Genomic DNA, 22,226 nt, shown 5'->3' on the forward strand with positions numbered 1-22,226 from the left:
GGCCCCGCACGGACCCGCTCCGGCCCGGCCCAGCCCTTCCGCCTTCGCGCCATCACTTCCTCCCCCCGGCGCGCTGAGGCGGGGCTGGTTCAGCGCCGGCGATGGCCCCGGCATCACCTGTGTCATCGTCCCCGGCATCTCCCCGGCTCCCGCGGCCCACCCGGGGTCCCGCTCCCGCCGCGCACCGCCAGGGCCGCCTGGCCGCCATGGCGCGGCTGGAGGTGGACCGGGCCTTCCTCCGCTCGCCGCGGGGCTCGCTGAAGATCTCCCGCACGGTACGGCCGGGGGCGGCCCCGGGGCCTGTGGGCAAGGCCCGGGCCGGCGCTGACCCCCGTCCCCTCCTGTCCCGCAGCTGGTGGCGCTGGCCGCCCTCATCTGCTTCGTGGCCTCGGGGTCGCACGAGGCCTACGGGGCGCTGGCCGGCATGGAGACGGGGATCAACGTCCTGTTCCTGCTGCTCTACCTGCTGAAGCTCGACGCGCGGATGTGGTTCCTTTTCTGGCCGCTGGCTGTGAGTACCCGTGGGCTCCGAGTACCGGGGTGCTCTGGCTGTGAGTACTGATGGCTGTGAGCACCGATGTCACCTAGCCGTGAGTACCAATGTCCCCTGGCTGTGGGTCCTGCTGTTCCCTGGTTGTCGTGGCCGCTGGCTGTGAGTGCCAACAGGCCTGTGAACAGGAAGGATCACCTGTCCCAGGGGACATTATCAGCTGGCTCAGTGATTGTTTCTGTACAGGTGAGGCAAGCCCCAGTGTTCTGTGCAGGTTGAGGCAGTGCTTCCTAACGGAGCGTTCTGTTCCATCAGTTCCTGGATGGCTGCTGGATCCGATAACAGCCCCTCCCAGCACTGTTTGCCTCGCTGTGTAACACCTTCACATCACAAATGAGTCACACGCTTTCACTCAAATACTGACAAGTTGTCCTCTTACCTCCCTTTTGTATGTGTATTTGCTGCTTCAGTCTATCAGGTGTAGCCAAGTTGCAAAAATTTGACACAAAAACAGCAGAAGAAAGATAAAATGAGGACTGACTATACTTTTACTATAAACTCTCTTTTTACCATCACACCACTGGGTGTCAGTGTCCTCTCACATGGATATTGATGTAACTCTGTTTTCATGGCAATCCAGCCGTTTTTAACCATCCCTTCTGTGTTGGGAACTCTCCACGTTCTCCTTCAGGCCTGTATTTCAGAATAAATATTTTGCTTCCACTGGCTGTTTCAGGATATTCTCAACTCGGTGATTGCAGCGTTGTTCCTCCTCGTTGTGTCCTTGTTTGCAATAATAATCAAGACCAACAAAGGGACATTGGCTGGAGGAGTAAGTAGGAACATTGTTAATGAATTTCAGTTCTTAAAGTGCAGTGATTTGAACCTCTTGGTACTCACGTTGTGGTAGGACCATGCAAACTGTCTTGGAAGAATACACTCAGCAGTAGCAAACAAGATACATTCAGTGTATCTCACTAAAAGAAAATAATCCTCACATCACTGGTAATTTAAAGATGTTACAACACTTGGGAATTACTGCAGAGAAGTACTGAAACACTGAAAATTTCTAGAATTTTTAAGTAACCTACACTTGCTACCATAGCTTGAAATCCTAGGTGGGAGAAACCCTAGCTCTTTTAAGACTATCCAGTTTGGTTACGCTACTTGAGAAAGAATGCCAACAGTCCTGCTAAAAAGAGTTGAAACTTTTTAACAGACACCTCTGTCTTCTGGTACCTCCCTCCTGGCCTGTAGCTTGGTTTTTTTCTGACACAAACTGAGGAATTATGTCATTTGAAAAGAGGTTTTGTTCATAATATGATTGTAAGAATTTCGTGTTCCTAAGATCAAACCAGTTTAATAGTTTGAATAACTGATATTTTTAATTCAAACGGCAACTAATGTAATTAACCTTAATAAACAATAAGGAGAGGAGGAAAGCCCCTCAGTTTTGAAAGACTCTAGAAGTACAAGATAAGCTGAAATGTGACAACCAATCAAAAGAAACCTAAAACTTGCCACTAAGGTCTTTCAAACTCAGGAGAAGATGAGGGGGAAGGCTGATGGCTTCACTGTCAATGGCATCCTAAGCAAAAAGGAGACTTTCTGATAGAGTGACTGTACTGGAATGGAATTCATATTCTGAGTTGTGAAGTTAAGAGAAATTAAAGCTGGGAGCAGGAGACTGAGCAGGTAGCTGAGAACACAGGTTTGGGTGGAACATGTGACATCTTCAGTGCTGGGAGGGACAGAATCACCCCCAGCCTGTTTCCCTGAGGCACAAACTGCCTTGAGCTGTGCTCTCCCAAAAGCTCTCCTGAAAATAACTCCCCAGATCAGATACTTCAGTGCTTGCACAAAAAACCCCTGTGTGCATGTGGGATGAGGCTGAAGGGCAGGAGCTGAGCGAGTTAACTCAGTGGCTCTTCTGCAAATGCATTTTTCTATTTACCTGCCTGAGGTTGTCTATTTTTAAAATAATTTAGTATATTTTCTTCAATTTGGAATATGTTTCCCATTCAGAAGAGAAGTTTTCCTGCTGGGCTTGTTTCTACGAATACTGACTTTTCCCCTTGACTTTTCTCAGGGCCAGTCCCATTAATTAAGCAACCTTTAAAGGGACAGAAAGGCTTTCATTTAGGATAAAAGCATTGTCTGGCATAATGCAGCATTAGCTTAGCTTTCAAGGAGAGCACCACACTGTATCCAAGATCTGACACAAACATCAAACAGAGCAGACTGCAGACAGCTCTCTGAAAGGCTGATGGGATGTAAATGTGGGTGTTATTTAATTTATCAGCTGTCTCAAATCACACACGTTTTCAAGGCCAGAACCAAGTTAGGAAGATGTGTTTACTGCTACCTTGATGAGTCACTACAGTAAAAGCTTGAGATTGATTAGAGGAACTAATTTTATGGTAATTTTTATAGGTGTTGGGTCTTGTATTGCTTGTTCTCTGCCTTGTCGACGTCATTCTTCTTTGCAAGAAGATTAGCCTTGATAAACCAAGAGGAAGGAGTGCTCCTGCCAAATAAGATTGACATGTTAGTGAAAGAATGAGTTCTCCATTGTTTCCCCACTCTTTTTTAAAGAATTTCTATTTTCATGTGCTCACTTTTGAATTTCCTGTTGCATTGCACTGAAGCTTCTGCAAGTATCATTCATAAGGTTTCGTACTGTTCCAAAAGCAGTTTCAGCGTTGCAATTTGACCAGTTAAAGCTTCAGAGAAAATGGTCATGTTTTTCTAAAGTTAATTACGTTTTTACTATATCAAAGTAATTTTCATGGTTGTCTTGTTTTTACTGTATGAAAATAACTTTCATGGTTGTCTTCTTTCTCTAATAAAAAGAAAATACAAACGGGCTTAGGTGCATTATTTAATCTTATTTATTTACTAAGTGTAAAAAAGTACATTAGAGTAAGTGTACATTTTAAAGTAAAGTAAAAATGTAATGACCCAGTAAATCATCCTTCGGAAAGATTTTCTTGTGCCACGTGAATTGCATGTTAAAGCATTCGCCGAGGCATTTGGATGCAGAAATTCCAGCCTCGAGCGGGGTTTGGCCTGGGTGACCTGCAGCAGCCCCTTCCAGCGCCGAGCGCCGGGCGGTTCTGTGCTCGCCGTGTTCAGTGGCAGGGACAGGAGTGCCCCGGCTCCCTGGTGTCGCTGCGGCAGCACAGGACAGGACAGGGCCAGGGTGCCAGCCCAGCTCCATTGTCCCTGTGCCGGGGCTGGGGGCGGGCGCTGCCGCCGTCCCCCACAGCTGGGGATGCTGAAACTTTTTTTTCACGTTTCCGCAGTGTCACGATTTCCGCTTCCCTCCTTCAGATAAAAAAATAAAAAAAAAATTAAAAAATTCCACGGCCAACCCCCCAGCCCGAGCCCGCGCCCAGCCCGAGCCAGGCTCGAGCCCAAGCCGAGCTCAGCCCAGCCCAAGCCCAGCCCAGCCCACCCCGCCCGCCGCCGCCGAAGCCATGGAGGACCCCGAGTCCGAGGGCGCCGCGGCACCGCCCGGGCTGAGCTCGCTGCTCCCCCCCCGGGAGTTCCTGCGCTCCCGCAAGGGGCAGCTGCTGCTCGCGGAGTCGGTAAGGACGGGACACCGGGGCCGGGGGGCTGCGGAGCCACCCCCGGGACAGCCGGGAACCGGGCGGGCTCCGCCGGACAGACCTGCCCCGGGCCGCTCCCTGTGCGGCTGAGGGGAGAGGGGAAACAACGAGGGGAAAAGTGGGGGACAACAGCCGAGGGGAAAAAATGAGGTCAGCAACCGAGGGAAGAACTGGGGGAAAACAGCCGAGGGGAAAACTGGGGGACAGCAACCGAGGAGAAGACTGGGGGGAAAGAGCCAAGGGGAAAACTGGGGAGCAACAACGGAGGGGAAAAACGGGAACGAAAACTGGGGGAAAACAGCCGAAGGGAAAACTGGGGGGCAACAACGGAGGGGAAAACTGGGGGAAAACAACCAAGGGGGAAAAACTGGGGAACAGCAGCTGAGGGGAAAACAACTGAGGGGGAAACTCGGGAGCAGCAATTGGGGAGAAAATTGGAGGAAAACAGCTGAAGGGAGACGGGAGACAACAACCGAGGGGAAAACGGGGAAACAGCCGCACAGGAGTGGGGGAACTGCAGGGCTGAGAGTGGAATGGATTTAACGTGATTCAGGCAGAGCACGCTAGAGACCAGAACTTGTCACGTTACACTTCCAACGCCTTAAGTGTGTTTTGCTATCGGCGACCCCTTTTCGGTGAAAAAGCGCTTTGATTTCGTTTTAAGCTCTTTGCATTGTGAATTGTAACCACTACGGCTGCAGTTTGCATTATCGGCTGGTGCCAGCTTAGGGAGCAGCCTGTCCTGAGTGTTTCAGGGAAAAGTGTGCTCAGGGATTTATGGTGTGTGGCATCAGGCTGTGCATCACGGTCACCCAGCTGCTGTCCGGAGCCCTGCTTGTGCTCACCCCCAGAGGGATGCTATGGAGCCCTTGGGCTGGAGAGCTGCCCGGAGGGAAAGGCCCTGGGGTGCTGGGACAGCAGCTGGGCACCAGCCCCGGTGGGCACAAAGCCAGGGACACCTGGCCTGGATCAGCAGTAGTGTGGCAGCAGGACCAGGGCAGCGACTGTGGTGTGAGACGTTCTGGAATTTTACATGTAAAGGCTTAGAACCTGACAGTTGAAACAGTGCCCATGTGATGGGGAAGGAGATAGCTCACCCCATGGTGAGCCAAAACTTAGCTTCTGAATAGGAAGCTCGTTGATTGAAATTAGATGTTCAACATCATTTTTGCTAGAAATAACTATAAGTTCAAACACTAAGTTTGCTGGAGTTTTGGCTGGAGTTTTGGCAGCAGATAGTCTATAGCTAGATAGCAGATATTTATCAGGACAGCCCAAACTAGCAGTCAGGTCCATGGAGTGCTATTCAGGTGTCCCTGGCTATCCACTATGCTAGCTCAGGGAAGGAAACAAGGATATTCCAGTAAAAGAAAGATAAGGAAAAAGCAGAAGGAGGCAAAATTGTCTGTGACCTCCTGGTGGGGACCAGCTCTGAGAGTTTGTGAGGCTGCAGGCACTGCCCTGTGGCAGAGAGACAGGGAACAGCCAGATGTGAGGAAAAGCATTCACTCAGGAGGTCAGGATGACTGCTGTGGTGGGGAAAGCCTCGGGCTGGATAGCAGCAGGCCACGGGCTTTATCAGCTCCACCAAAAAAATGCCAGCTACCCCAGCCCTCCTCCAGGTACCCCATCACTCACACAGCTTCTGTAGTTTACAAAACCACACGTTTAGAAGATACCAGAGCCAAGCTAACCGGGCTCCTTTGGCACGTGTTTTTGTTACATTCTATAACACACACTGGAATTTCCTTTACAAGCTTACAGCCACTAAATGATGGCTTTCAGACAGCCTGGCTTTTTAACATCTCAGAATGATGACATATTGGAGGAATATGTTCTGGTCATGGGATCAGACTCACCCTTTTGTTGTACTGATGATGCCTCCTTGGAGTAATAAAAACTGCTCTGTCTTGACAAAACAGGGATTTATCCTTTGTGAGGCCACTCAGGGCTTCCCAAGGGCTTGGCTGGCTGAAAGCAGCTCTAAGATCCCATCTGCCGAGAGCTTTCCTTGTGCTCCTTGCAGGCCAAGCCCACGTGCTCAGGACATGGTTTCCTGGCAGACAAGAGGCAGCAGTAGTTTCTCTCCGGTTGTCTCAGCTTTGCCAGAAGAAACCCTTGAAGATAGCACAGGCCCCAGAGTAAATGCAGCTTCTATACAGTTAGGGAAATGCAGTGCCAAATAATTGAAGATGAGTCCAAGTTAAATCTATCATGGTTTAAATCTGTGTTTCATCTTTAGCTTTGTATTTCTCGTCTTGAATGTTTAATTTTTCCTCTGACACAGTGCTAATGTGGGGTGGGGTTGGCTTCTGCATGAATGTATGGAAATAATATTCATGGATACATATTTTGAACAGTGCCTTTTGTTCAGAAGCAAAGTGGGGTCCTCATTAGTGTTACAAATGTCACATTATTCAGCAGCTTGGCAGTTCCCCAGAAATGCACTTTATTTCTGCAGCTCTCGAGCCATTTTTGAAGATAACATTTCCACACAGAGGATCTTTAGGATGTTCAGGTGTGATTTGCTCTGGTGCAGTACCCATGGTAAACTGGGCATCCTGGTGCTTCCCCTAAAACAGGTCAGGCTGGTGATGGAGCTGATTACTGCTAGAGGCTTAATTAAAATCTCAAATTTTATTCAGATAAGGAAGTTATCCTCCCCCCATCCCCTACTCCTTTTTCTTTTGATCTCCACAGAATCACAGAATGGTTGGGGTTATATGGGGCCTCTGGGGAACATCCAGTCCACCATGCAGTCCAGCTCCCCACTAACCTGCCTGATTAATTTTTTATTCCACCTGGGACAGCTGTAAAGCCAGAAAGAGCAGTAGCATCAAGTACATTTATAAGCTTCACTATCTCTCCTAATCCTTTTTATTCTCACTGCCTTGCTCCCTCCATTTTCTAACCACCATTTTTAATATTTCAGGTTAATATTTTTTCCTTTTTATGTTACCCCTCACCCCTCCCCCCATGCCATGGTTTCTTCCACACATTCCACACATTTTAAGACTCTTCTTAAGCTACTCATTTTTTATATCTCAATTCAAGTTTTCCAACTCAAGTTGCTGTGTTAGAGGTGAGCATCTCTTCCATGCTCTTTTCCACTCTCAAGAGATATTTTCAGTTCCCTGTGTCCTGTGTTGGAACCATTTAACAGCCACTCTCACACTGCCCCCAGAGCTTGTCCAGGCAGGATCCTGAGCTGTGGATTCTGCTGCTCACCTGGCTGTTCCACTCAAGCCTTTGTGGCTGCTTTAACTGGGCATCTTCTCAGTCTCCTGAAGCCAGCATGCAGTGGCACTACATTTTATTTAGTTTTTATAAAAATGCATGTGAATAGGTAAAGTTGTGCCACCTTTGTGGTGACAGAAAAGGATGTAGAAATCATTGTGCCTGTCTCCTCTTTTCCTGTCTTTCTCCTGTCTTTTCAGTCTCCTCTGGACTGACCTTCATAACTGAAACTCCAGCTGCTCGGTGTAAAATCTCCTTTGAAGAGGCCCCTGTGCCTTTCTCAGGGTCTGTAGCCAGAAGGCCTCTCCTGCAGCCAGTTCTGGAGGAAGCAGAATTTCACCTCCACAAGTGCAACAGAGGAGTAGTGACTGAAGAGCAGAGACCACTGAGTGATGCACTTTGTCTGACAAGAACACAAGAACAAAACACACTCTTGTCCAAAGGATGATGCTGCTGCCCACTCGTAAAGCCTTAGGCAGAGCTGTTCTTCCCTGGGGAGGGAGGTGGGAGCAGGACATGAGGGGCAGGAGGTGGGAGCAGGAGATGAGGAGCTGATGCAGTGATGGCAGCAGCTTCCCAGCATCCCCATAATCCCAGTGGGTTCCGGTCGGTCTGTTCTCCCTCCTCAGGGGAGAGAAACGCCTTTGGAGCTGCCATGACCTCAGCAGTGCTCAGGCCTCCCTCCCTTCAGGGACACTGTGCTCTCTAACAACTGCCAGGATTATTTTTTAGACCTTGAACTGCAAGCCAGTTGTACAATAAAGTATAACTTGGTAATGCCTGGCCACTTTAAGAAGCCCAGCAACACAATATTAAGTAATAATTACCTGGGTGTAAATGGGAAAGTTACTTTTTGAAACACAATACCCAAGAAGGGCTTTGTGTGGATGGGAGTGTACATAAAAGGTGCTCAGTGAATAGTCAGGCTGCTTTTTTGCCAGGATTTTTTATACCCTTATGACTGCTAAGCTGTGGAAGGTTCCTGTCCTGCTCTTTGCTGCATTAGAGCTTCCTGCATGCAGACATTGCTTCACAGTGAAGCTGGCAGCAGTCACACCAACCTGGCAGCAGCAGCTCAGGAAGAGCTCAGACCCAGCTGCTCCCAATGCTGAGGCTGCAATCCCAAGTGAGGGGAAGAGAAGAACTCTGTGTAAATACAAATTGACAAAACTGATAAAACACTGCTACTTCTTTTTTTTTTCTCCCAGAAGCTGCAGCACGTTCTGAAAGTGCTAGAAATGAACTGCAACTGCATGAAGCCTCACAAACTTCCTCTCTAGCTGCCTTTTTTTTTTTTTTTTTTTTTTTTTAAAGCATAGGTACAGAGCTGTTAGAAAAAACAACAAGGTCCCATTTCTTGGGACCTTTCTCTGAAGTGACCCTGAAACATACAGCTCCAGGAAAAGAGGTGCAGATCAAGTGTGATGTGCAATGGAACATTTGACAGTCCTTGGAGGGGTCAGGGTGTATTCTGAAAGGTGCTTTTGAGTTTTCAGAGCACCTTTCAGTTTGCTTGATGTTTGTCACAGACACTTGAAGTCTGGAAAAGTACGTAGGTAGGTGTCATCATTTCTGGGTACAGACTGGCACTGCAGTGTTTGTATTGTGGGAGGAGAGGTATATTTTAGAAATTTTAAGATAACATCAAATGCCTGAGTTGGTGGCAGTGCACTTAAATGTTCAGAAAAGGGTCCTGCTCATTTCTGTAATTCAGAAAAGACAGTTATAGGTAATATCCAGTATTGCTCAAGGAGTTCGTGCATTCCAGCTGTCAGAAGAGGAAACGAGCTCTATACAAGGAGAAATGAGAAATATTATCAAAACCCTTCAATTTGTGGCCTCACAGGGCTGTTTCCAAGCTACCAAAGAAGTTTGGCATTAAAATCACAGGGCTGTGACTGGAGACAGAAAAGAAGAAAACCAAAGAACGAGGTGCAGAACCCAGGTGCAGTGCAGTGCCATGGTCATCACCTGGCAGAGCCCTCAGGCACTTCCTTCCTGTTGTTCTTCTGACTTTCCAAGGTCTGCCTCCCTCCCCTTCCTGTCCTTCCAGCCTTCCCCCAGTGAAGGTTTCCAAAAATGCCAGCTTTCAAATCTTCATTCTCAAAATCTGGGCCATTATTTTATAGATGTTTATTTCACATAAAATCTTCCTTGGGCCCTTTCAGTCTCAGAGTGCCTCCAGAATGAGGAATGATGTTTAACTGCAGACCAATTACCACACTTCAGAGTCTTTTCCCTTTACTAATACCATCAATAATCTACTGAAATCAAGTGGCTTCTTGTGAATCAAAAGGTGCCTTTTCTTTCAGTGTGCCTAGAGGTGCAGTTCTCCTCACGAGGAGATGCTGACAGGTGGAGAGCAGGACAGGCTGGACTCAATCCTAGCATTGAGGGTGAGGAAGGTGGGAATACAGTTACTGACCTTCAGGGCTGAGGAGCAGGCAGCAGGACACTGCTGTCATCTACCAGTCATGCAGGGCTTGGTTTGAACAAGTAACTGGCCTGGTAACCAGATTTTAAAATAAACAACTAATATTTCCCCAGCTTGTCTGGGTCAGACCCAATGAGAAAGTTGAAATGCTCAGACTGATCTGTATCTCCAGCAGCTTCCCTGGCACAGAAGCAGGGATCCCCTGGCACCCCAGCACTGGGGATCAGGGGCTCCTTGGTGTGTTCCTGCCACACAGCAGCTCCTCTTTCACCCCGAGTCCAGCTCGTGGCTGAACCTCACACCTGCCCAGGGCTGAGAGGAGACAGCTGGAGCCTTCCCTGGCACAAATTGCCCTAAAGCTGATAAGAACAGACCACAAAGGCTCTTCCTTTCACTTTACACTTCGACAGGAAAGCTTTTTTCTCAGTGCAAAGGCAGTCAGAGCACAGCAGTTCCTGACTCAAACAGAATCAAGATCAAAGGGATCTCTGCTGTGCAGCATCACCTTCCATATCTGAAATTTGCCTCTCTACCTCCCCTCACTGCTCCACTAGGATGTATTATTTAACACTGCATTTAATCCTTTCCTAAGAGATCACCAGGTCTAGTTCAAGTCTAAGGATCTGCCATTGGAAGGGTTGTGGTCAGTGGGAGCTGCCCTGAACCCAACTCCCTGCTGCTGGTTACCCCTGCAGCTCAGCCTTCACACACCTCCCTTTAGCCACAAAAAGGAAGATATTTTTTCAACACCAGAACAAAAAGAAAATGTCCTGTATAGATGGTGGTTTCTTTTTAATCCAAGAAAGCATAGAACTGTATCTAAATTGTGTTCCAGAAATGCAAGTGAAACGGATTCACAAAGCAAGTCTTTGTTCTTTGGGGTGGGAAGGGAATAGGTGCTGTGATAGGAAGAAGGAAGTCCTCTCTCCTCTAGGAGTTGTCAAGCTCTGATAAATCCACTTCCTTTCAAAGAGTCCTTATCACTTTTAGCTCATAGAAAGAAAATACCACGTTAAGGATGAGATAGTGGGAATGAATTCCCTCCACTTTATGAAAACGAGAAAAATCTGCTGAGAGGCTCTGTGAGCAGTAAACAAATCAGAGCAGGGTAAACACCAACAAATGGGGCAGCTGTTGCCAGCTAGCAGGCCTGTGCAGAAGTGAGCTCTATAAACTGTCCCAGCTCAGTTTCTTAGAACCCAGTGAAACAAGAACAATGCATAGACATTTAAGATAAATATAGTCTCTTACTAAAAATGTCACATCCTCTCTAACCTCACCAGCCAGTCCTAATGGATGAAAACAGTTTACTTCAGCTGTTAGCATCCTGCTCAGACACTGACTGCTTTCCCCAAAAGACAGGCTGAGAATAAAGGCTTGGTAATTAATTACACCAAGAAATTATTTCAGTGGGATTGAACTGCTTAAAAGTTTCTAAACATAAAAGGTTTTTTTCTAAACATAAAAGCAGCAAACAAAGAAATCCACAGAGCTGAGATTTGCATTGATTACATTTGCAGGAAGCCACATCTGCCTTCAGATGTGCCATCTGGAGAAAAATAATCAATTTCTTTTCAGTGCTGTGTGAGTGGGAATGTCAGTGTCCCAGTTTGGAATTAGAAGTTTAAAAAATCTTTGCAATCTAATGCTCAGTCTGTGCTGACCAAAAGCATCCCTGAGCTTTGGGAAGGCAGAGATTTGTCTCCAGGAGGAAAGGCTGGACAGGGCAGCCCAGGTGTAAACTGGCACATAATAATGTGTAATTCAGCATCCTGGCTGTTTTTGGTACTTCAGGCTAATTTGATTGAAGCCACTAATTTGATTGAAACAGTGACCAGTTCTCATCCAAGGCAGTAGAACAAGAGGACTGGAGCCACTTTTTGGAGGTGACCAACCCCCAGTGAAGCTGAAAATGTTATTGAGCTTCTCCATGGTTCTCTCACCTTCCACTTTTACACAGTCCAGGAGTGTAGGACAGCTCTCTGCTACTGCCTGGTTTGGGTGAAAATGCATTTTCTTCAGTTGCTTTCTCATTGTGAAACTTTGTATTTTGAGCCATATTCTAAAGGTATTTCTATTACTGGGGGGAAAAAATGCTGGTTTTTATTATTTACTAGAGTTAGGAAAAATCATGGCGATAAAACAAATCTATGGGAGTTATCAGTCCTGTTACTCTCTAAAACAGCTGCCACGCTGGAAAACTGGAACCAGACACTTCCAGAAGTCACAGAACCATTAATTCTTGGCCCTTTTCTATCCATCATCAGCAGACTTTATTGTTTCAACTCCAAGATTAGAAATGCTGAGTTACTTCAGGCTGTCTGAGCACTGATTTGGGTTTCAAATGAGAGCTGTCACGGCTGAAAGCTTAGAGCTCTGCTTGCTTGGCAACACCCCACTCTATTTTCAGAATTATGTTGTCAGAGCTGTTTACAATCCAGAGCAAATGACTGACTTCGAGAGGTGCAAATCCACCCAGCGCTTCGGAAAAGCGATTTCACACACGTGGAAATAAACGCCATTACTTCAGATTTATTCTGTGCTGAACAAGAAAAATCATTTGGCCCAATGAAAAATAAAAAAAAAAGCAGGATGCTGAAGCTATGCCAGCAGCAGCAGCACTGACAGAAGTACACAGGGAAAATAACACTTCAAAGCTGCTCAGCTGCCTGCAGCTCTGCTATTCCATGCGAATAACTACGAGTTTTCCCTTTACTTTAGGTGCTGTCATTTATCATCTTTATCTGCTATATTGCATCTCTAGCAGCTTCTTTCATGATGGCACCACTCCTAGAGTTTCTGCTGGCACTGTTTCTTTTTTTTGCCTACGCCTCCAAGCTTAATGAGAAGTTTAAAGGAGTCCACTGGCCTTTGGCGGTAAGTGAGATGTGCAAACAGAAACCTTCAGGTTTAATTGTGCTCTGTGAGGGGAGCTCAGGGTGACTGTAACAACTTTACTGCCCTGTTAGAAACTTGTCCCTGCTGCCTCTGCTTCAGAAGGTCCTGGAGCACTCTAACCTATGCTCTGCTCTGCACTGCAGCTTTTTGGGTGCTGACACAAAGCATGGCTTTGTCAAAGCACAGAGTGTATGCCCAATTCCAGGCGAATGGTTTAGGGCCAGCATCAGCCCAAGTCTGACTGCTGGGGGCTCCTTTTTGCCACCCTTGCAGAGGGGGAAACAGGCGTGTTGTTGATAATGGGCAGATTTATCAGGCTGTGATTAAATTATTGGGTAGAGTTACAGCCACAGACAAACTGAGCTGCTCCAACCAGTTCATGCCCACACAGGAGCTCCGTGGCTCTGGGGCAGTGCTGGGGCTGCAGGAGAGCCCTGGCCACTGGATGTCCCTGCAGCCTCAGATATCACTGCAAAGGGAGCAGCTGCCTTGCAGAACAAATACTACAAAAAACCCAGCTGATGTTATCAATCTGGATTCTCTTTTGGTACCCTCAGTAGTTCATTGCAGTGAGGTTTGAATTAGAGTTATCACTGTATAAAAATAACTTTAGCAAGGCCACTGGTAGATAAAACAGTATCAGTGACTTTGGCTACGACTGTGCTCCGCTTTCAGCTGGTAATCTCAGTTCCATCATTCTCCCATTTTCTACATGCATCTGGTTCCAGAACTAAGACAAAAAAGGCACTTTTGTGTTTCTCATGGCCATTACCATAACATACTGCAGGCACAGAATGTAGATAACTGACCTTGTCGTGACTTAGAGGAGTCAGGTTTCTTGCAGGATTTGTGCTTTGAGACAGGATCCTGCTCCTCTGTTTGTTCTGGAAAGGCAGAAGAGCTAATTGTGAACAGAGCTGAGGGTACCAGTATTGCAGCCCCACGATTTCCATGTGCCCTGGGAAGCACAGCTCTGTGTTTAAAGCTCACTGCAGAGCCATCCCTGCTGGGGTGACAGGGCACAGCTCAGCAGGACATGTGCCAGGGATCACAGCAGACACGTGCTGCTGGGGCAGGCTGCTGCAGCTGGCAGGGCACATAGGAAATGTAAATCATTCCAACACGACACCAAGTGTTTGGTTCCTGAATGAGGGCTTGCACAGCCAGGTCTCCCTGGAGATCAGCACACAGCCCTGCATCCACAGAGAGACAGACCCCTGTTCCCAGGGGAGCTGGCACCTCCTGAGCCTCTGGTGCTGCAGGAGTTCTGCTCCAACAGGAGGTTTTTAAGGCATTTTCATGATTTTTCCATTAAAGCACCTGCTGTGCTCAGACAAACACCCCACACAGCCCTTCCCAGGCTGAAGGAAGGTCTGCCTGACACAGGCAGGGTAGAAGCAGATTTATCCCAGCGTCTTAAAGAGCAGAAGTTTATGCCAAGGTTCAGGTCTTCTCTTACTTAGAAATATTTCACAGATGAGCAGTTCCTCCTCTACAGCAAACCAGGCTGTGGTCACACACCAGCAAGGCCAGAGGGGCTGAGTGTTCGTTTCCAGAATGGTTTTTAGAGGAAATCCTTCACCAGTCTGAGAATGCACCGTTGCTTCTTCCACAGGATTTCTTGCGCTGCGTCACTGCTGCCATTATTTACTTTGCCATTTCAATTGCTGCTGTCTCAAAATACAGCGATGGAGCATCTAAAGCAGCAGGGGTGAGTAGGCAGGAGCTTTCCACCTAAGTGTTGTGGGGAACTGAGTATGGATGTACTTAAACAGTTCAAATATGACCCCACTGCAAGTCATAGAAGTTTCTTCAATTAACTGAGAATTAATTTGCCTAAAGCAAAGAAGAAATGGTCAGTTATTCAGAAAAACATGTCTTGAACCAATAAATAATTTTTTCACCCTAACAGAACTGCTCAGTGTTAACTGTACCCTTAGGGAAGGCACCTGTTCTGCTGTTTAATTTTACTAGCTGCTCCTGCAAGATCCTTGAATGGAGGGAATAATAATAATAATAATAATAATAATAATAATAATAATAATAAAACAGAACTCAAACCTGTAACTGCTAAGACCAGTCTAAATGAAGTAATTTCAACCTCCTGCCTATCCTACTTAGTTTTACTTGGATGAGTTGAAACAAGAGCAGTGTCATTTTACTCTCCAGTACAAGGACTGCCCAGGAGAGAGCCTTCACCCATCAGCATTTTGTGGTCAGAAATACAATACAGCCCCTGCCTCTGCAACTTGACTCTAAGTGTCAATAATGTATGCAACATAAATAAAATTTGCATAACAATTTTTGAAGCTTGGGAAGAGCAGTGCCCAGTGGTGCTTGCCAGCAGCCCTTCCCAAACCATCCCACAGTACAAACCCAAACCTTGTTTAACCTTTATCCCTGCAGTGACACATGGAGCAATGGGGTGTGTTCAGCCCAGGCTCCCAGAGCAGCACCCAGCCTGTGCTTGGCACAGCTCTGCTGCTCTGACACTGGATAGGGAACTCCAGAATCATTTTAATCTGTCTGGTTCACTCAGCAATAGACACACCTTGCAAACAAGTGGAAAATGATTTCCCAAGGAATGGAGGTGATTTCTTAGTGGCAGAGGTGCCCTGGGACACTGGAGGTGCAGGAGGAGCTGATGCCCAGAACGTGCCCAGAGCCTGGGAGGGGCTGCAGCCTGGGGGAGGGATAAGGGCACAGGTAACTGAGAGAAGTGACAACTTCTCAGGCTCCCAAATCAGCTGTACCATTGGTACCAATGTGTCACAAATGTGTCACAAACCCTTTCCCTTCCCTGCCTTTTTGGAAAGGCACAGGCCAGAAAAAACATGGAGTTTTTGCTGTGTGGATTTGGTTGGGTTTGCTTTGTCCCTGACAGACAGGAGCTGTTGTTAAAGGAGAGTGTTATTTTGCCCTTTCAGGTGTTTGGGTTTGCAGCCACCATCGTGTTTGCAGTTGATTTCTACATAACCTTCAATGACCTGGTCACTTTCCTCAAGCAAGGCAGCTCGGATTCCCCCGAGGGGCGCAAGACAGAAGGTGGGTAAAATTCCCTGCTTGTTACACGAGCTGCAGTGTGAGTCTCCCCTCTCCATTTCACCCTTTGCAGGGAGCAAGAGCTCTTGCTCAGTAAGAGCAGTTTCTATTCTCGGGCTTGTCTGCCACAGCTCTGCTCATTTAGGAAGCTGCAAATTGAATTCCAGTGATTTATGAAGATAACCTGCAGGCCAGGAATGTGAAGTTTCTCAGAGTTTCACAACATCTAACTTTGAAAAGCCCCAAATCCAATTAGAGAGATCCCCATGCAGCACAGATTTTCTTTCCCTATTAAAATGTCTTGCTGTAAAAACAAGCAAACTTCTACCTTTTTTTTTTTTTTTGGCAACTCATAATTAACATCCATTAATCCACAGCCTTTTATGTCCAAATAGTGCTTTTCTCTTTATTATTTCCTTATCACGATTGCCTCTTATCATCAGCTTTGACCATCTGTGGGCAAATGGCCTTGAAATCCAAGGGTCAAACAGCATAAAATTAACAAGGTTGTTATCACTTTTTCTATACAGTCTACTTCAGATCTGACAGAAAAAGATAAAAAGAAGGTGTTGGGTATTCAAAGCCAGTTCAAGTCAGGACAGGGGTTGTTGTTCTGCAGTTTCCAGGAGCCCAAGTCGGGCATCATGTCCCTGTGACTCCTTATTGCATCCACATGGATTAAAAAAACTGCTCCACTCTTAAAAACGAACAAAAAATATCCCCCTCCTTTCCAAAACACCCTGTTTAAAACCCAGCAAAACCAAACACCCAAGGTGTGTATAGAATCCTCGGAGGTGAACAGCAGCACTGACAGTCTCTTCTGGGGATTTTGGTGAACTCTTAAGTCTCTTTCAAGCTTTAGGCTGAAAAGAGACGAAGGAAAAAATAATTTAAGGACCAGGAAACAGACTGTAAAAGCTAAAAACTGGGCTGCCCTCAGAAAATGATCGGGTGGCAAAGATGCATAATTAGGATACAGATCTAATTGCCCTGGAGATGGAGACACAAATACACAGACTCACAGAATGCAGTCACACAGCTGTGACCATGCCAGGAGGGCTCAGCCCTGCAGCCCAAACTTGTGTTCACAGAGGGGCTCTCAGGTGCTGAGGCCTGAGGGATGGAGCTCCGTGGTCCTGCTGGGATTTCTCAGCATCTCAGAGCTGCTGGCTCTCAGAGGCCTTGAGCTGCAGGGCACACAGCAGTGCCCAGAGCAGCAGCACCTCCCAACTCCTTCAAACACCAGCTCAGGTCCCATCACCTCTGCAAGAACTGTCATTTCACACGAGTGTTCATTCCCAACCCCTGTGTCCTTTGCAGCACACCCTGCCAGAGCAGCCTCTCTCTCCCAGCCAGAGCCACAGCTGAGGGGGGATTTCCAGTTTGCATTTTCACTTTTGTTCCTTGTTTCACTCCTCAGATGAGGACTCTGACTCTGACTCAGACTGAAGAACCAAACACCAACCAAGCGTGAAGGGAAGATGATCAAGCACTTTCCTCTTTGCTGAATGCACTGCCAATGGAAATATCCCCTCATTTCAGCCCCTTTCCACTGTTTATGGAATCACCAGAGCACAGACAGGGCAGTGATGTGGAAAAGGAGACTATTCCCAGTGCCATTAAACACTCCTTGACTGCTACAGATCCTACAGTTGATCTGAACAAACAGCTCCATTCTCTGCTGCCCCTCGGCACTCAGCACATGCATGTCCTGAGTAAATGGGAACAGCATTTTTAACATTTACAGCTTTCAATGTGCTTTTGTAATTCCAAACCTTTAACACTTAGAGCTTTTATACTTCTTGATGTGCCAAAGAAGAGAGGTTTGGATGCCTCTGTTTGTATTTTTCTTGATTAACTAACAGTATTTCTTTACCCGAAGTCTGAGTGCACCAAGCACTGAAGGCATGCATTATAGTTAACATCTTGGTTTCAATACCTTTCTATCTGTGACAAGGAAAAGTGACAACTGGAAATCTGCAGCAAGAGCAAACCTCAAAGTATCATGGTGCTGCAGGGCAGCTGGCTCATCAAACATTCAGTAGCCCTTGTTTTAAGCTGCTTGGATGGAGTCACATCCCCTCTGCTGCAATTTCACCACAGGATGGGGTGGAACAGGTGAGGCTGCTCTGCCCAGCCCTGTCCTGTTTTTGTGGAAGCCCCTGTGAGTGTTTGCACAGCCAGGGAAGGCAGGTTTGGCAAATACCTCCCAGCAGGACCTGCCTGGTGCAACCTGCAGGTGTTTGTGCCCCAGGCACCAGTGCCTGATGTCCTGCTCTGTGCTGAGGCCACTCGTTCTGTGTGACACCAGCACCGGATTTGTGCCACTGACCACTGGTGCTGCCACACTGAGGTGCCCAGGCCCCAGGAGGGCAGTGCCTCCTCCCCACTGTGAAAAGGCCAAGAAACCAACCCCGAACTGCAGAATGTCTGCAATGATTTCATCTCCCCAGCCCCCTTTTTTCAGTGTGGGTTGGTTTTTTGCCCCTGGAAGGATGTGATTTATCTTGCAGTGTTGTATTCCAGGGGAAAAGCCCTCTGAATTTACAAGCTGTTTTCACAGGTAGCACAACCTACCTTGGAATATTTGTGTCCATTTATCAATACTTGGGAGTGCTTGAAAGAGCATGGCACACTCCTCACAGATAGCATCAGACAGGTCTGTGGCAAAGAAACCTGTATGGATTTTTTAAAAATGAATACAGTACCAGAACAGGTGTGATTAAAATGAGAGCAGATGGTACTAACAGAGTAAGTGAAAAACAGGGATAAAACAATAAAGGCAGATTTCCTGTGGAATAAAATCAGCACCTGGGTTCCAGTTCCCTGTGGCAGCTGCCAGCAGGACAGGGGAGCTGGCAGGGAGCAGGCAGTGCTGGTCAGGCTCAGAGTTGTCCAGCAGGCAGCTCCTACATCTCCTGCCTCCTGACCACTGACAGACTAAATGCAAAACAAGTGGTTGCTTCTAAATGTGACAGATAATCTTTGATTTATGAGAAAGATCTCTTTGGACCTTTTCCTGTACAAAAGCCTGTGTTTCTTTCGCTTCTCTTGCCGTATTTTACTGGCACAAACTGTGATGTTCAGGGGACCTGGGCTCATTTTTATACTTGTTTTGTATTTCTCTTTTTCCTTTTTTAAAGTAAAAAATGTACTGCATGTCACAGCTGGAGACATGGTTAATATTTAGAAACCATGCTGGATTAAACCTCTTTTAATAGAAGTGCTGGGTGTCTTTACTTACTTGAAGATCTGATTCTGCTGCTTTGCCTCTGCCCAGCACAAGGGACAGTGACTTAAGGAATCCTAAATCTGTGCTGGGGAGAGGGCACAGCTCAGAGCCAGGCCTGGGAATCAGCCACAGGACAAACCTCTTCCTTAGGGTATAAGATGAAAAAATTAAGCAAGAATTAGTTCTAAATACTGAGTAGACATTGGGGATTCAGTGCTCTCTCTTGGCAACCAGTAACCCTGTAAACCACAAAGCTCTCTTCGGGTTCACCCTTCACACCCCCAAAATATACTGAGGTTTTCTGGTCATTTTTCCATGTTGGATTAAAGTAAACAGACAGCAAACAAAATGTTCATGACTTGCTTCAGGACTGCTTTAGCAGCTTGCAGTGAGGTGCCTGCTCAGAAAATTTCCTTACTGGTATTTCAGTACTTGATGACTGATTATTTCAAAGCAGTTTGCTCCCAGGGTCAAGCACTTCTGTAAGATCCTAGCCTTTTATTTAAAAAGATCTGTTCCAACGACTGAAAAAAACATGGTTCTGTATTTTAAGAATATAAAATAATTACTTCAAAGCCAGTTTGGATTGGGGTGGAGGAGGCTGACTCAGTCCTCTGCCCATATTCTGCCACAAATACTGCACCAAGCTCAGGGTCTGGGACACAGGGAGGAAAAGTCAGCTTGGCTTTTTGGGTTTTCTTATTTGCTTGGTTTTCCTCAACTGACAACATCAAAAGGGTGCTGGGAGCACTGGTTTCTCTGCAATTCAGGTTTCAGGAGACAAACACAACACTGCACCTGCAGTGTGGAGCCCTGATTTAAGTCCTGATTTCAGTGGCCTGGTCAGACATCTCTTTCCAGTCACTCGTGTCCCATGGAGGAGCTGCTTCCAAAGCCCCAGAGCCCAATCCCTGCCCTCACTGCAGCCCCAGCACAGCCACTGCCACCTGCAGTTCCTGGGCCTGCCTGAGGAGTTTCCGACCCCAAGTGTGGATAAATCCGTGTAGAAACAATGCCAGAAGTTCAAAGCCACTGCCAGGAAGGGAAAGTGGCACCTCAGGTGAGTTCACACAGCTCTCACCTGCCTGAAGGGCTCTCTCTCTCCTACCAAACCTTTACATTTACCTCTGGCCTTGTTCAGACTTGTGCAGTGATTTTTGGACCGGTGATGCTAAGGAATTCAGAAGACCTTTCCAAGGAATTCCAAGCAGCTTTTTAAGATTCTGACTGAAGTAAGAGGCTCTGTTGTCCTTTGAACACTCTGTCCATCACTCCACCTAGCTCTGCTTTTCACTTGGTACTGTTGGAAGTTCCTCAAGTCTTCCATTTCCATCTGACAGAGTCACTTCCAGGATACCAAGGAAGAGCAGCTGCTGTGGTGGAGAACAGCCTGGTGGGCTGGAAAGCAGAACACAACTGGATGCTCTGCTCAGCAAGCACCTGGTTCTACTCATTATCCTTCTGCTAAGGATGTTCACTGGGCACAGTTGTGATCAGAAATAATCTCATTGCATGGCTTCACTCCAGGTTTGTGCCAGGATACAAACTGCCCTCCAAGGGCACAGCAGCCTCACCTGGCCATCCTTCAATCCTCTGAGAGGATCTGTCAAGGAAGCAGAAGAAATTTAGGTAATCACTGAGAATGTGAATCTTGTTACAAGATGCTTGGGACACCTTTGTGCATGGAGTATTGGCTTAAAAGTCAGGATCTCTAAAAAGTCAGGAACAAATGAACAGGAGTGCATCAAAAAATCTACACTATGACACAGATAGTCACACTAAGACACTCCTTTACTGGAAGAATTCAGTGTTCAGTGTTTTGTAAAGCTCAGAAAATAAAGGTCAGAAAGTAAAACAGTGCTACCCAGAAAATTTAAGTGTGGTTTTGTTTGGGGCTTTGGGGAGGAGGAGTTTGGGTGGAGGTTTTTTGGTTTGGGGTTGTTAGGGATTTTTTTTTTTTTTTTTTTTTTTTTTTTTTTTTTTTTTTTATTTTTTAGGTTTTGATTTGGTTTTGTTGTTGCAATTGTTTTTGCGGAGTTTTGTTGGTTGGTTGGCTTTGGTTGTTTTTTGAAAATAAGTCAATTTTTAAATCCATTTCCGTGAGGAGGAAAATGCCGATTCCAACGTTAAATACTTGTCTTTTTACAGGAAATACTTGTCGTGTTCTTTTATGGATTTTGGATACAGCCCATCACATTTTGTTAGCCTGATCCATGAATAAATTAATTAGTCTTCCCAGGAGACTGAAGGAAGATCCAGTATTTACAAGTTAGACAAAATAATTAATTTTATTTTAATTTGACAGCTGATGAATCTTCTCCTGACCCAGGAGCACCACGGATCCCAGCCTGGGTGATGCCACAGTGCTGCTCACAGCCCCACACAAGCAAAAGGAACTGGCCCCTTGTAAGAGCCTCTGGCCCCTGATCCCTGCCCAGTGTTCTGAGTGCAGCATCCACATTCCCAAATCTCTTCACAAACTCACCCATCCCTCCTGCCTTCCCACACTTCTCACCCGGATTCACTCAGTGCTTCCACCTCTTGTCTCAAGCACCTGGAAACCAAAAAATCTCACCAGCATCACTTGCAACGCCCAGCCTGTGAGGCAGCAGAGTGTTACCCCACTCCCTGGGGCATTTCAGCCCCAAAATCCCTTTCCAGTCTCAAACTGGCAGCTGCAGGCCCCAGGATGGAGCACTGCAGCCCATGGCAGCACACCAGAAACACTCCAAGAGCAGTTCCACGCTCTCTCTGCTCCACTGCCCTCTCACGAGGTTTCCCTTTGACTCCTGCACCCAGGAGTGTCCCAGGGACAGCCCCAGCCAAGGCTGCCCTGGTGGGGTCCCCACACACCAAGAGCATTTTGGTTAAGAACCCAGGAACCCCCAGTGCTCACTGAGGGGTTCTGCTGCCTCCAGGGGTGGTTCCACCCCAGCAGCCCCAGCCCCACACAGGATTTGCTCTCTCAGTGAGACAAAGCAGAGAATGGGGGAGGGGAAAAGTGAGAAAACTCCTGGGTTGACATAAAGACAATTGAATAGGGAAAGCAAAAGCTGTGCACACAAGCAAAGCAAAACAAGGAATTAATTCCCATGGCAGGCAGGGGTTCAGCATCTCCAGGAGAGCAGGGCCACATCTCCTGGAACTGTGACTTGGGAAGACAAACACCATCACTCCAAACCCCTTCCTCCTCCTTCCCCCCTTCACATACTGATGCCCTAAGGTGTGGGATACCCCTGTGGTCATTTGGGGTCACCTGTCCTGGCTGTGTCTCCTCTCAAG

The 22,226-nt window shown here is 47.0% G+C and overlaps 2 protein-coding genes across 2 annotated transcripts; both read left to right on the forward strand.

The window, feature by feature from the left end:
- The first annotated feature begins 10 nt into the window (after positions 1-10).
- CKLF (chemokine like factor) lies at positions 11-3,357 on the forward strand. The gene is made up of 4 exons (XM_014887916.2): positions 11-275; positions 353-511; positions 1,227-1,322; positions 2,924-3,357. The coding sequence occupies exons 1-4, from the start codon at positions 102-104 to the stop codon at positions 3,026-3,028; spliced, it is 534 nt and encodes a 177-aa protein (XP_014743402.2). The 5' UTR covers positions 11-101; the 3' UTR covers positions 3,029-3,357.
- Positions 3,358-3,827: 470 nt separating this feature from the next.
- On the forward strand, positions 3,828-18,935 carry CMTM3 (CKLF like MARVEL transmembrane domain containing 3). The gene is made up of 5 exons (XM_014887910.2): positions 3,828-4,080; positions 12,494-12,649; positions 14,286-14,381; positions 15,598-15,715; positions 17,133-18,935. Exons 1-5 carry the CDS (start codon positions 3,970-3,972, stop codon positions 17,159-17,161), a joined length of 510 nt encoding a protein of 169 aa, XP_014743396.1. The 5' UTR covers positions 3,828-3,969; the 3' UTR covers positions 17,162-18,935.
- Positions 18,936-22,226: the final 3,291 nt, after the last annotated feature.

The sequence above is a fragment of the Sturnus vulgaris genome, chromosome 12 (genome assembly GCF_052056855.1).
Source record: "Sturnus vulgaris isolate bStuVul1 chromosome 12, bStuVul1.hap1, whole genome shotgun sequence".
NCBI lineage: Eukaryota > Metazoa > Chordata > Aves > Passeriformes > Sturnidae > Sturnus > Sturnus vulgaris.

Excerpts from the sequence above, each read along its gene's own strand:
- CKLF (XM_014887916.2), top strand. The coding sequence starts at position 102 with ATGGCCCCGGCATCACCTGTGTCATCGTCCCCGGCATCTCCCCGGCTC. Across the intron at positions 276-352 it reads CGCTGAAGATCTCCCGCACG|CTGGTGGCGCTGGCCGCCCT; the intron begins GTACGGCCGGGG and ends CCTGTCCCGCAG. Across the intron at positions 1,323-2,923 it reads AAGGGACATTGGCTGGAGGA|GTGTTGGGTCTTGTATTGCT; the intron begins GTAAGTAGGAAC and ends TAATTTTTATAG.
- CMTM3 (XM_014887910.2), top strand. The coding sequence starts at position 3,970 with ATGGAGGACCCCGAGTCCGAGGGCGCCGCGGCACCGCCCGGGCTGAGC. Across the intron at positions 4,081-12,493 it reads AGCTGCTGCTCGCGGAGTCG|GTGCTGTCATTTATCATCTT; the intron begins GTAAGGACGGGA and ends CCTTTACTTTAG. Across the intron at positions 12,650-14,285 it reads GAGTCCACTGGCCTTTGGCG|GATTTCTTGCGCTGCGTCAC; the intron begins GTAAGTGAGATG and ends CTTCTTCCACAG.